At 40.8% G+C, this 14,095-nt stretch overlaps 1 protein-coding gene across 2 annotated transcripts in view; it reads right to left on the bottom strand.

Moving 5' to 3' along the window:
* PCSK5 (proprotein convertase subtilisin/kexin type 5) overlaps positions 1 to 14,095 on the bottom strand; it is a 457,211-nt gene that overhangs the window by 253,714 nt on the left and 189,402 nt on the right. For both annotated transcript variants that reach the window (XM_047767789.1, XM_047767787.1), the window contains exon 8: positions 7,556 to 7,768. In XM_047767789.1, coding sequence (XP_047623745.1) covers positions 7,556 to 7,768 — 213 coding nt within the window. The remainder of the gene's footprint in view (positions 1 to 7,555; positions 7,769 to 14,095) is intronic.

Below are 14,095 nucleotides of genomic sequence, written 5' to 3'. Positions count from 1 at the left end.
GTCAGCAGACAGATACACTACTTAACTAAATAACTACTTAGTATTTTATACATAAACACCAATTGTGTTAAATGCTATTAATGAAGGCTACCTTGTGGAATTGCACATCATCATCGTTGCCCTTTTATTTTATTTTATTTTTTCCAATCACTTTAACTAAATGAAACTTGAGTCAGAGGAGGGGAGTGAAGTGGGAAGGTGATGGAGAGGGAAGAGGTTAAAAGGAAAGGAGAGAAAAGAAACAAAAACATCCTCCACTCCTTTCTCATCCAGCTTTAAGTGGAAATTCCAGCTGGGTCATTTCAAGAGGAAGTTACTGTCAGTGGCGGAGATATTTAGGTGTAAATTACCAGAAAGATCTAAGGCAGGGTTTTCATCATTAAGAGAAGTCACAGTATCAGGAAATTTTACGTCCATCTTTAAAAAGAAATGGCAACGACCACCAAGGAGCATGCAATCTTGAAGAAAAATGATGCTCCCCAAACTGGAACCACATGGGAGTAATCCCATTAATCACAGCACATGCATACAAGACCTGACAGTGTAATTTAAAAGAAAAGTTGCATTCAATAGCCAGCCCACATCATGGGGCTGGGAGCTCAGAGATTTGATATGTGAAAACAGAACAATAAAGCACTTTAAGTTTAGATTCCCTTTTAAAGAACGTCTCAGAATTTGGTTTCGGTCCCGCTGGCGCATCCTGCACACTCCAAATTCCCTACATTCGCTACCCAAATCAGAAACAGAATTTTTTCTCCACAGAACTTCTCAGATTGCTCAAGAAAATATCATTTCTGTCCTTCAGAGTGAAGGAAATGGGAGATGACACCAGGCCCCCCCATGCCAGATCAAAGCTGTCTTGATCAGCAAATTAGATTTTCAGCCTGTCCCAGGATGGGTCGCAGATGTCTTTTTGGACGCCACAAAGTTAGGGATGTCTTCTTTTCTTTGGGGAGAAGGGGTGGGTATTGCTGCGGTCAAGTCAGGCTTCCTTTTCGAAGAACCATCACTTTTTTTCATTCTAAGCTCCTATTTCCTAATATTTCACATTTCATTGCTTGGGCTGATTGGATCTTTTATTCTAGCCTGTTGATGTCATTCTCCAGGGAATCTCAGTTCAGCATGACTATGGCCATAAATGACAAGTCTTTACAACAAGCCCAGGGTTAAGAGTTTCTATCTCCCTGATACCCTGTGATGTGTTTTATTTTGAGGGTGCCATACTGTCTCATATCTGTTAAAAGAGAAAGTGACCAGATCTTTTGAAAACATGAAATGATTCTACTGTCTGTTAGGTTGCATTTGTTCCTGGTGTTGATTTTGACTTAGATTAGAAATATGCCTAAAACAAACAACAAAAAACCTGTTTCAGACACAGCTATGGAGGGTAAGTGCAGAAACTAGATCTTAAATGTTAGAAGTGGATTTATTAAGCACAGCAAAATCAAAAGGAACTGAGGACCAACAAATGCTTTCTGTGTTCATGGAAGTCACAAAGACGGGTGTGCAATTCAATCATGACTGACAAGGCCACACAAAATTCCACTCCCAACGTTGCTATGAGAAACTGCAACTGTGAAATGCCCACATAAGATTTTACAAATATGAGATTGCTGCCACGAAAGGATAGGATCCCATCTTATATCATAATTTGCATCTCGATAATGTTCAGCTCAGTGCTGTGTACAGAGCAAGTGTAACAATATTTACTTGTTAAGTTGAATGGCTAGTGTCAAGCTCTTTCATGCTCATTTTATTCCAGACTTTTAAACTCACCCACTGATTAAAAAACACTTTAAGGTCACTTCTTTATTGACTCTCCAAATAAGACTAATACAAACTTATAAACGGCCTATAAAAATTATACATCTATATGCTTATATACAGTCTAGGACCTAAAGCATAACCATTCCTCTTACTACTAGTTGTTGTTACCACCAGATGCATGACTTCTAAAACCACCAGCAAATTGCAAAGAGGTAGGCAATGAACAATAAGTGTGCACGTGTGTGCACATGTTCATGTATGTAAAACTACATGTGATCTCTGCAAGGAAGATATACTATTTATTAACTAAGGAAAGAGAAGCTTAGAAAGACTCCTAAGCCCAAGGACACACAGCCACTAAAGTGCTGGCAAATGGTGAAGTATTAAATCCTGAAATGGCAGCAAAATGAAAAGCCTAGCTACAGAGTGTGGTCACCATGACAGCAAAGGGGGCAGGTTTGAGACCATCACCAGCAATCATGGTGGAACTGGCCTTGGGATCCAGCCCCAGCCAGTGAGTACCGCCACTCTTCTTCAGGCCACAGTCAGAATCAGAACTTCTCAGGAGTAAACTTTCCTTCCTTCTTTTTAACATTCTCAAGAGAATATGGATGAAACTGCCATACAAACCAAACACATCTGGATGTGCTAGTCTTTAACTCATGAAACATTATGTCGGTTTCCAAATCAAAAGGAAAAACAGAGAAGATAGCAACGACTGTGTCTAAACCATGAATTGAGTAGTAGGAGAGGGAACTTTCGGCAGAAGGAAATGTGTAGCTGCTTAACAACTACAGATGTGATAGATGCATTTGAATAATAAAAAAATAAAGTAAAAAAAAAGAATAGAAAAAAAAGGAACATTAAAAGCAATAAGGTAATTCCTCCACGTGGAATTAGTCTTTCAGGCCAACCCTGAGATACCTCAGGCAGCAAGTTTGTTTTGAACACAAATAAATAATATGACATCAGAAGAAGGCTGAGGAGAGCATCTATTCTTGAAATCTTTGGCTCCCAACACCCCTCCTAGGAGGAATACGATGGACCCCATTTTCCAATCACTGAGACAAATTACTAGAGGAAAAAAAGGCAAAGGGTGAACTAGTCCCCAAAGAAGGAGATAATTTAATGATGGGAGGGATTGGGGATGAATGGCTTTATTGCTACAAAAGAACTTGGGAAAAATCCAGGAGGTAGTGAAGGATTATATAAAGGCAGGATATTTAAGGCTTCTTGACTCTAAGAAGGGATGGATGTACACTTTATCTCCTAGCAAGATTCCTACAGGTGACGTCCCTGAGCAAAATATATTGTCAAACATCCTTTGCTTTCCCAACCTACCAGTAGAAGGAGCTTTTCTGAAAGAGAGCGAGCACCCATCTGCCTTATATGACTGTATCAACACCTCATGAGGCTTCCATCTCTCTTGATGTCTGAGAGGTTTGTTTTGCAATTTTTTTTTTTTTTTTTTTTTGCTTTTCAGGGCTGCACCTGCAGCATATAAGTTCCCAGGTTAGGAATCGAATCAGGGCTGCAGCTGCTGTCCTATACCACAGCCACAGCAACTCAGGATCCAAGCTGCATCTGTGATCTACACCACAGCTCACAGCAATGCCAGTTCCTTAACCCACTGAGGGGGGCCAGGGATCGAACCCATGTCTTCATGGATACTAGTCAGGTCCAGAACCTGCTGAGCCACAACAGAAACTCCCTGAGAGTCATTTTTGCCTGAACATTAATTAAGTTCCTCTGGTCAATTCTTCAAACCTCAAGTAGTTTCCATTCTAGCATGGAGCATGGCCAGTCCATAAGCAAATGTCTAACATTATCTTCAGTGGCTCACAAGACACTAGAGAGAAAACTAAACAGGATAAAAGAGCAGAAAGTCAAGGAAGGGAGGGTCAATCTTTTAGGGGAAGGTGAGGAAAAATAGCCTCCCTGAGAGGCAACCTGAAAAGAGACAGAAATGAAGTGGTTTCTGGGGAAAGAGTGTTCCTTCTGGATGACACTTCTCAAATGAGAGGGTCCTGGCTTGAAATCACACAAAATGCATAACAACCTTGGGCAGCTTAATGCTGGGCCCATAGCAATGAGCACCTCAGACTGGCAGAGTGTCTAGGTGAGCACTGTCTGAGGGTGTTAGGAAAAGGTCAAAAGGCATGAAATTCAAAATTAGTAAGCCATGAAAACGTAAATGTGCTATTCAATATAATCACTGCTAGTTAGCATACTTAAATTCATATCAGTTCAAATATCATAAAAATTAAAGTAAAATCCTTCAGCTGCACTAGCAATGTTTCACATGTTCAACAGCCATGTGTGTCCAATGACTACTGTTATGGCAGCACAAATGTAGAACATCTCCACTCCACTCCAGCAGAAAATTCTACAGGACAACGCTGACCTTTAGGACTATGAAAAAAAGTGTTTGTTGTATTCAGAGTGTATACAATTGAATATACTGTCATCAAAATATAAATCAAAGTAAATGTAGTAAATTCAAAGATTGAAATTGCTTTCCAGTCATGGCTCAGCGGAAACAAAACCGACTAGGATCCATGAGGATGCAGGTTCGATCCCTAGCCTCTCTCAGTGGGTTAAAGGATCCAGTGTTGCTGTGAGCTTTGGTGTAGGTTGCAGACACAGTTAGGATCTCACGTTGCTGTGGTTGAAGTGCAGGCCAGCAGCTACAGTTCCAATTTGACCCATAGCCTGGAAACTTCCATATTGCTGAGGGTGCAGCCCTAAAAAGTGTGTGTGTGTGTGTGTGTGTGTGTGTGTGTGTGTGTGTGTGAGAGAGAGAGAGAGAGAGAGAGAGAGAGAGAGATATTCTGGAATGCTTCACTTGCTGTAATTAGGTACACGTCCACCACTGTTCTGAATCTATTAAAGCCTGAGTGGATTACTAAGGTCCATGACTGTACGGACAGTGGCAGTGGGAAACTAAAGGATGGAGATGTGGCTATGTTATGCAACTCAGGGCAAGGTCTTCTGCCTACTTGTATACCATGAGAAGTACAAATAAAATTTATTTAACCAAAGTGCTTTCCCAGAGGCAGCGAGATCTTTCGTCTCTCTTGGATCCTCAGCACCTGCCTCTGTTCAACTCACAAAGGTGCTCCACAAATGAAGAATGAAACTGCGCTCTTCTGGAGAAGCTGCCAATGACAAAAGGAAATGGAAGGCCTAGGGAGGGGAGCCCCACAACAAACAGAGACACTGCTGTTCCTGTAACACTCAATCATGGATGCCACTAACAGGATGTGGGCATCTCCCAGGGACCACAGGTATCTGGTTCAAAGCCTGGTGAAGAAAAGGTCCCAAGCTCAGAGCAGGATTATTTGTCATTCTGACATCTAGAAGGAAAAGGGGCAGCTGGATGTTGCAGTTGTTAACATGTTCACTATCAAAGTGCCTTTCTTTACAAGGTGGGGGAACACATCGTGGTTATATACATTGGAAAAATGAAGGTATGACAAACACCTCTGTTAACAACAGCTGGAGAAAGGAGGCGCCTGAGCTCCCATGATGCATAAATTGACACTGACTTAGGGAACAACGTCAGCCACTTAACTAAGGGGCTTATTGCCACAGGCACAGGGTAAGTATTTATGCTCAGTATCCTTTTACCTTCATGAAAATTGGGGCTACTGGTTCCAGTTTTACTCCCAATTTATAGATGAGTAAACCAAGACATCATGGAGGTCATGTAGCCACTGAATGGTCAGTCTGCAGCTGCAGATTATAGTTTGAAAAGCTACTGCCTTTCCTCTCCAACTGAAGGTTAATTTGGAAATGCAGACAAAATAAGAGCATCTGAGAGCTGGCTAGAGAAAAATTACTCATTGCTGCCATCGAAATGAGAAAAGTTAAGCAAAAGGCAGAGAGAAGTGAAAAGTCATGGGGGCCATAGGAGCTACAGCATAATCATAGTTAATGGTGATGAAAGAAGATCAGGAAGATCAAGTGTAAGGAGAAAATTTCACAGAAGTGCTTTTGAGGTCCATCCCTCCACACTGCACTCTTCCATCTGGGGTCTAGGCAACATTTCCTTCTTCCTTGATATCCTGTCCACTGCATTATAAGCCTCTCTTAAGGAAGGCATTTGTGAACTTAAGAATACCTCCCCCACACCAGCAGTGTCATAGAAGATAAGAGCATAAAATGGACATATTTACTTTGAAGTAATGGCAGGTTTGCTTTTAGATGCCTTCAGACAAGAAGAGAATTCTTGAATTCTTCAGTTCAAGAAGACAATTCTGATCCCAGAGTTTTCATCAGGATTTTACAATGAAGAAGTGATGGATGCCACTCAGTATTAGAGGGCCTTGAACATGAATTCTCAGAGATGAGCAAATTTGAAAGGTCAAAGGGATATTTCTAGATTAAAACACTTCTATAATGAAGGGAAATTATCATAAAGTGTCACTTTCCCATTATGAAAGCCATGAAACTTTAAAACTTGTCATCCTTGTATTTTCTCCATTTATATTTCACTTTGTATGGTGGAGTATGTTTACTGATGAATGATGGAGGTACCTACAGGTGAACTTATATGCGTATTTTTAAGCCAATTATTATGCAGGAAGTATAGAAGGATGGGGGCAGGTGGGATATGTATGGGGTATGTATAGGGGCAGGGAGTTTTTATTTAAATCAACCTGAAAGATGTAAAAAGTGGCTGAGATGTCAAACATGAAAATCCTATAATAATCAGGAATCAAGAGGAACCAGACAGTTGTGGATGCAGCATTACACAAAGGAGGCAGTATGCTAACTCCTGCATTTCCACAGCTCTGTAAAGCCAGAGGGTGCATCACAGAATGACCCATACTTGAAGGAATCTACAGGATGTGAAAGCAGGAAACTGGATAAATGCTACAAAGCGTCAAGTATAGCAGCTTACCTCCACTTTAGAAAGACAAATCCCAAAGCATTTTACAAAACCCTGACCAGGAAAACAGCAAAATGTAAAGGTGTCCAAAATTTAGAGTCCAATGCAGTGTGGGGCATCCCCAAAGTGAGATCTTTCTTAAGCACCAATGGGTCAAGTGGTATGCAAACTTTTTTTCATTTGTTTATAATGACTGGAATAACTTCATGAACTAGGTATTAGTAAATGCCCCCAAAATACAGGTAAGGATGTTGAGATAGGAACACTAAGTAATATATCCAAAGTTGTCCAGTTATTAAATAGTTCAAGAATGAATGAAACCCATGCAGGCTGGTCTTCCAACCTGAACTCTTATCTGTTTTACCATCTGCATAGAGAGCAGATCATGTAGGACTATTTACTGTGCTTCTCATCCAGGCAAACTTGATCCTGCAGTGGTAGAGAAGCACTTTTTATACAGGTTTAGGTCACAATGAATTAGTTGGACCTACTTTGAAACCAAAGTACTGAAGCTGAGGTTCAAAGGCAGCAGGGGGACAGAGTGATAAGGGAATGGACACACGCACAAGGTGAAGTGAACTATTCATTTGTTTTCGGTAACACTAAAGCTTAGATTTTATGCTAATGAACTCACTCTTTGCCAGAAAAAGATAAACAAAAACAACTGAAGCTTAATCATGTCTAAGTCTGGAATGTAAGACCCAGACAGGCCTATTCAATGAATTGGTAACAGAATGGTAACATTTACAAATGCCTCCACTCACTGAGTCATCAGCTAATCTGACTCTCAATTTCCATGCATGACTCGCGCATACAAATGCATGGTCTTCCCTTGGTGTTTCAAAGGGAAAGATAAATAAATCAGTCATGCCAGAAAATGCAAATGTCACGTACTATTTTCTTATCATAGGACTCTCCGCTGCTGTAGGTCGTGGCAAGTGTAGACGAACACTCTTCCAGGTACCAAGGCTTCTTCCCGCTTTCGGCTGTACTGCTGATGGAGATGGTGTAGATGCTATTGGTGTAGCCATCACAGGAGCAGTGGTCTTTGCTCCTCCCACCATTTCCCGAGGCCCAGACAAAAACAGAGCCGAGGCCTCTCCGACCCTGTGTACAAACAGAAAAAGTGAGGCGGTGGAAGACATGGTTCACATACACCAGATGAAGACAAGATCAATATCAACACGGCTGAATCAAGGCTTTGCAGGAGGGGTATAATGCTATATCTATAATAGGCTGGATCTGAGTTGCTTTCTGAGATGAGCTGCTTTTCAAAACTAAAATAATCTGGATGCCAAATACAGCATGACGACGATGGTTAATATAACCATAGTGTACACTTGAAAGTTAAGAGAAGATCTTAAAATTTCTCAACACAAGAAAAAAGGCTGTAACTACATTTGGCAATGGATGTTAACCGTACTTACTGTGGCCATCATTTCACAAATATATACAAATATTGAATCATTAATGTTGTATACGTGAAACAAGTGTCAATTACACCCCCCCCAAAAAAGAAGCTAAAAGCCTAGAAGTAAGTAACAAGACCACCAATGATGATGGTGATAACGGCTAACATCTCTTAGGTACTTGGTGTGGACCAAGCACAATTCCAAAGGTTTACATGAATTAGAATGAATTCCTCCAACAGCGTGGTAAGAATGGCACTATTTGTGTCCCCACTGTACAGATAAAAGAAATGATGTTCAGAGGTAAGGTTTCTAAGGTGACAAACCAGTAAGTGGATGGACAAAACTTGAATCCAGACAGCCAGACCTCAGAGTTGGAATAACTACTAATGTCACATGATATCCCTATAAATCTTCATCCACACAAAGCGGGTGCTATTTCCTACTCTCATCTGACAGGTGAGCAATGAGAGGTTCAGAGGTAATATATTTGTCCTGAAATCACATCATTAGTCAGAGGCAGAATCTGGGGCTATGTTCTTCCTTCCAGAGCTGTGCCTACCAGGTCCCCTCTCTGGCTGGGGAATTAATTATGAGGATGGTTTAATTAACAGATGCTGCCAAAAATAAAAGGACAGTGGAGCTCCGGTCATGGTGCAGCGGAAACGAATCCCACTAGGAACCATGAGGTTGTGGGTTCGATCCCTGGCCTCGCTCAGTGGGCTGGGGATCCGAGGTGTTGCTGTGAGCTGTGGCGTAGACCAACAGCTATAGCTCTGATTCGACCCCTAGCCTGGGAACTTCCATATATTCTGGGTGCGGCCCTACAAAGCAAAATAAATAAATAAATAAAATTAAAGGATATCAAGATCACATATATTCAGGAGACTTTGAATTAAGCAAAATTAAACAGGTTCCCTTATTACAGAACTTCTAAGAGTCTTTAGTGAGGGACTATTCCTTGCAAAACTCTTAAAAGAGGGCCCTGATATGAAGTTCTTCCCAAACATATTTGACTATGGATATCCTCTTCAACCAGATCCAAGAAGTCTTTCTTACATCCTTTATGTCAAAAGGTAGCATCAACTCAAAGACTTTCCTAAGGTCAAAAAATAATCAAGGAGAAGGAGCAAAGTAGAATATAGATGTATTGAAGCATATTGACTATTTTGCTCTAGAAGATGAGCTCTTCAGGAGATAAGAGAGAAATAAGCCAAATTTAAGAGTCTCTCTCAAAACAGCTGTAGCTGAATTCCTCAGAAATTTTACCATTTTAAAACTACAAGGCAGACTAGGACACCTAGGCCAAATCTATAATTTTTTAATTAGGAAGTGAGAACTAAAGACACAAAGCTAATAATGGCTCAACTTCTTTTCTTCTTTCTAGGCCATAACTTTTCTGGTCTCGGGTGGAGGAAAAAGTATTTGGGATGTTGTTCTGGAATTTCTGGAAAAAAGAGCCAAGGAAAGAGACGAAAAAGAATCTAGAGTATCTTTGATAAACTCTGCTTGACCTTGAATCCTCAAGGAAAGGAATATTTACAACAGGATTCGACTTGACCTGAGTACAGATTTCTTTTTGTTCTTCAATGTGGAAAAATGCAATATGATTACACAGGAATGGGAAAAATTCATGAAGAGAGAGGGGAACTTCTGGATGTTACTACCACTAGACAGCTGGACCTAGTTTACCATCCTTCAGATTCCCATCCAAATATTCATGAAGCATAGAGAAGGATGCAAAAATCACTGAGCATCATAAACTAAGGACTCTATTCAATGCTTCAAATTCTCTAGAGGGAATTACTGCTCACTAAGTTGTGGATGGCTAGATTGAGAAACTCTGGTGACTGATACACGTGCATACTGCAGACACAGGACACTGCAGCCAAAGAAGAATAAAAAGGTTCCATTTCATCTCCGATACATGCCCTGTTTCTCACATCAACACTGAGGGGCTGCGGTGCTGGCAAAAAGCACGGTCACATCATAGCCTAAACAGAACACATGAGATAATGCAAAAACCAACCTGGTATAAACAGCATGGTATCAGAGTAAAAGCCACAAAATGATGAAAAAGCACATATGGCACAATTGCATTTACATGTCTATGTAAAATTATGACTCTGTGCTTGTGTATAAACCTCGACGAAAAGATCTTTAAAAATGTATTCAATTTTTAAAGAATATTTAAAAAGACAGTATTCAGAAGGTACTTTTATGTTCATGATGCAATAACAAATGTGGGATATAAAATGATACAGTATAGTCCCAGTTTAGAAAAAGTGCATGTGTGTACACACAGTGGCTTTTAAGTACAGTACAGTTATATACTTAAAGCTACCATAACGTGACAATGTAACAGAACTTTTTCTGTTTGCTAAGATTAGGAAAGGATTTTCTTTTCTTTTTATATCAATACTTCATGACCATGTACGATTTTTATAAACAGAAACAAACACATTTATGTCTCTATTAAGGAGGAAAATGCAGGGCCAATTCTTATAATTTTTACTTTATGATCAAGTGGAATTTTACACATTGAAGGTTCATTGTGCACAAAAAACCACAGAAGCTAGCATCTAGAGAAACTTACCATGCACCAAGCACTGTACAAACATTATCCTGCATCATTCAAGTGTATATCATTATTTTATAGATGAGCAAACTGAGGCTAAGGAAATGCTCACTAATGCCAGAGCTAAAGCTGAAATCAAGGTCGAGCTAAGGCCATAGCCTTTAGCCCTTACAACAGTCTTCTTTTGGGCAAAAAGTGGTTTGGTGGTGGCTGTACTGTTTTTGGCCAAATTCCCAGTGTATTCAGTGAAGCTTGGCAAGAGGATCTAAGAACAGACCAGTCTCCATGTCCTCTCCAGACGTGAAGGCAGAATTAGAATGATAAGAAAAGATGCATGCATGGTCCTGAGTGTCCTCTTGGGGAAGAACATGGGTTCTGATGCAAAATTCCCTCCAGAAATTCCAACCTGACAAGGGTTCCCTCAGAAGCATGACCACAAGTCATTCTATTCTGGTGTGTCCACAGATGACAACACTATGGAGGAAAAATGACACTACTATGGGTCCTTTAGAGATCCACTGGGTTCAAAGAAACCCAAACTGGTTGACAGGACAGTTGGGTCACTGCTGCCTAGAAAATGTCCCTTCCAGACAGAGGTGATGTCCTCACGGATAATTTGAGGGAATTATATTACAACTGGGCATAGTTGAGGCAAACTCCAAAGTATGGTATAGGGCCAGTAACTGCCCCCACCTCCACCCCTAGGCCTGAAGGGAGCCCGGGAGAAGGGAGACACTGAGACAGGCTAATAGGAGTTGAAAACTCCAGGGAACACACCAACCCATGGTGGCCCTACAAAGAAGGAACCAGGAGAATATGTGCTTAGACCCTGGTCTCTTCCTCCCTCTTTCCCATTTTTGGCTATGCTTCCTGCTGGCTGAGCCCCAGCAGAGGCCAGAGGACCTGGAGCCCATGGCAATCTGTATCCCAGAGCAGAAAGCTTGTGGAGGGAAGGGAAGAGTGATGTTGAAGGGTCAAATGGAAGATGTAGTTTCATCCTTAAACTGTGTATGAACTGTGCCCCCCAAACTGATATGGTGATGCCCTAACCCCCAATGTGACTGTATTTGAAAATAGGGCCATCAAGGAGGTAATTAAAGTTCAATGAGATTATAAGAGTGGAGCCCTAATCCAATAGGGATGGTGTCCTTTTAAGAAGAAGACAGCAACAGTATGAGAAAAGAATGTGTGTGTGTGTGTATATATATATATATATATATATGACTGGGTCACTTTGCTGCACAGTAGAAAAGGACAGAACACTGCTAATCAAATATATTTTAATAAAAAACAAGTTTTTTTAAAGTATATGCACAGAGGAAATGTCTTGTGACAACACAGCAAGAAGGCAGCTGGTTTGTAAGCTGAGGTGAGAGGTCTCACTAAAACCCAACTCTGCTGGCATGTGGTCATGGACTTCCAGGCATTCAGCCTCCAGGGTGAGAAAATTGATTGTTTAAGCCACCCAGTTTGTGGTGGCCTCTTACAGCATCCCAGGCTGAGGAGCACAAGGTGTCTGGAGAAGCTAAAGGATGAGCTACCCCCTGTGGAGGCTACAACATATAAAGATGTGGCCACCGCTCGGTCTGCAAGGCCATCTGACCTTCCTGCCTGTGTGTATGGCTGATGATTAAAGTCCCAGCAATAAACAGACTAAATTTGTGGGTTGAAAATGCCATCAAGACAGCTGCTGAAGATCTAGGGGGCTAATTTGAAACAATTAGCAATTCAAAGGTTTATTTACTACAGATGCACAGGAAATTTTCATTAGTGCACAATATTCAGAAAGCCAAAACATGTGTTGTAGAAAAAAATCTGGACATTTCTTCAAAATTCAGAGAAATTTAAGAATTAAACCTTAATGTGGAATGTAGGGAGAAGGGAAGGTGGGCAGAGAATTATAAAGAGAAAAGAATCTTGAGACACATATTCTACCAAGTACAGGAAATGATGTTGCCTAGTTTGGTAAAGTATTGTGATTTCAATTGGTTATTTATATATAATTTTGAATGAGAAAAGAAAAAAAAACCATTCAACTTATACTCAAGTTAAAAGTTAGCAAATTTATGTCAAAATATACAGTGAAATCCACACAGGACTCATTTGACCAAACTACATATTATCTTTCATTGTGTATTTAATTGTGTATGTGTTTCTTCTCATGTATGCCCTACCACAATTAAATTATAAATAAGCCATAAAGCATTATTATTAAAGCTAGAAAAAAACTGGATTTCCTTGAAGTTCAGGTCAGAAAGGGCTACTTTATGCTGGATTATCAATTTAATCATGCACTACAAGCCAGTGGATACAATGCTCCACTATATCTATGTTTTTTTTTTTAAATTAATTTATCTTTGCTTTTTAGGGCCACACCCACAGTATATGTATGTTCCCAGGCTAGGGGTCGGATGAGAGCTGCAGCTATAGCTGCTGGCCTTCTCCACAACCACAGCAAAGCAGGATCCAAGCCATGTCTATGACCCACACCACAGCTCACAGCAACTCGAGACGCCCTACTCACTGAGTGAGGCCAGGGATTGAACCCGTATCCTCATGGATACTAGTTGGATTTGTTTCTTCTGCGCCACAACAAGAACCCCCTATATCTGTGGTTTTGTACCCATGGATTCAACCATGGACTGGGTAGTAAGGTGGTATGTACTACTGAAAAAAACATCCATGAAGAAGTAGACCCTTGAAGTTCATACCTGTACTGATCAGGAGTCAACGCCATTCTTAAAGGGTCATGACTAAGTGACCAGAGACGTCTTGCAATACAAAAGACACAACTGAACACTGTGTAGGGTGTTTTCCTATATATTGGTTAATTGGAAGCAAATGAGATACACTTTTACAGATGAAAAACATAAGTAACCTAAGTAATGGGCACACTATCATGTAAGCAAGAGCAGAGCGGAGACAGCAGAGGGAGACCCCCAAGTCTGATCAGAACCGCCATATCTGTGTGCACGACGTGAAGAGACAATAAACAACTGGAGGATGATGACCTCTCATTCACATGTGACTGTCTTCCAAGGAGAGCCTGATACCCAGTTTACCAAAGCCCCTAATGCTTCACTCCTGTCTTTTTCTCATCTTCGTACATTCAGTGAGAGATGAGCACAGTCCATGGAAGCCCTCCCATACACAGTACACGGATAAAGGGCTTCAGGCTGGAAGGGGCTCCAGAAAGAGAAGACCACCTACAACTATTCAGGAACTGAGATATGAAAAGAAAACCGCTGGTCTCTTCAAAGCTCAAAAACATTTTGACTAGCATTTCCAAAATAAATCTACTTCCTTAACAGAGCAGGGTTCAATGAAAGAAACAGGCCTGGTGTAGAATCATGATGTAAAGGTGAAACAGCAGCAAAAACAAACTTCTGAAAGGTTACTGTAATACTCACACAAGATGTCTGCTCCAGAATTTAAAAATACGTATCA

This window comes from Phacochoerus africanus, chromosome 2 (assembly GCF_016906955.1).
Source record: "Phacochoerus africanus isolate WHEZ1 chromosome 2, ROS_Pafr_v1, whole genome shotgun sequence".
NCBI classification, from domain to species: domain Eukaryota; kingdom Metazoa; phylum Chordata; class Mammalia; order Artiodactyla; family Suidae; genus Phacochoerus; species Phacochoerus africanus.
Note: the sequence above shows the minus strand (reverse complement) of the source record. Positions and strands in the feature narration are given on the sequence as shown.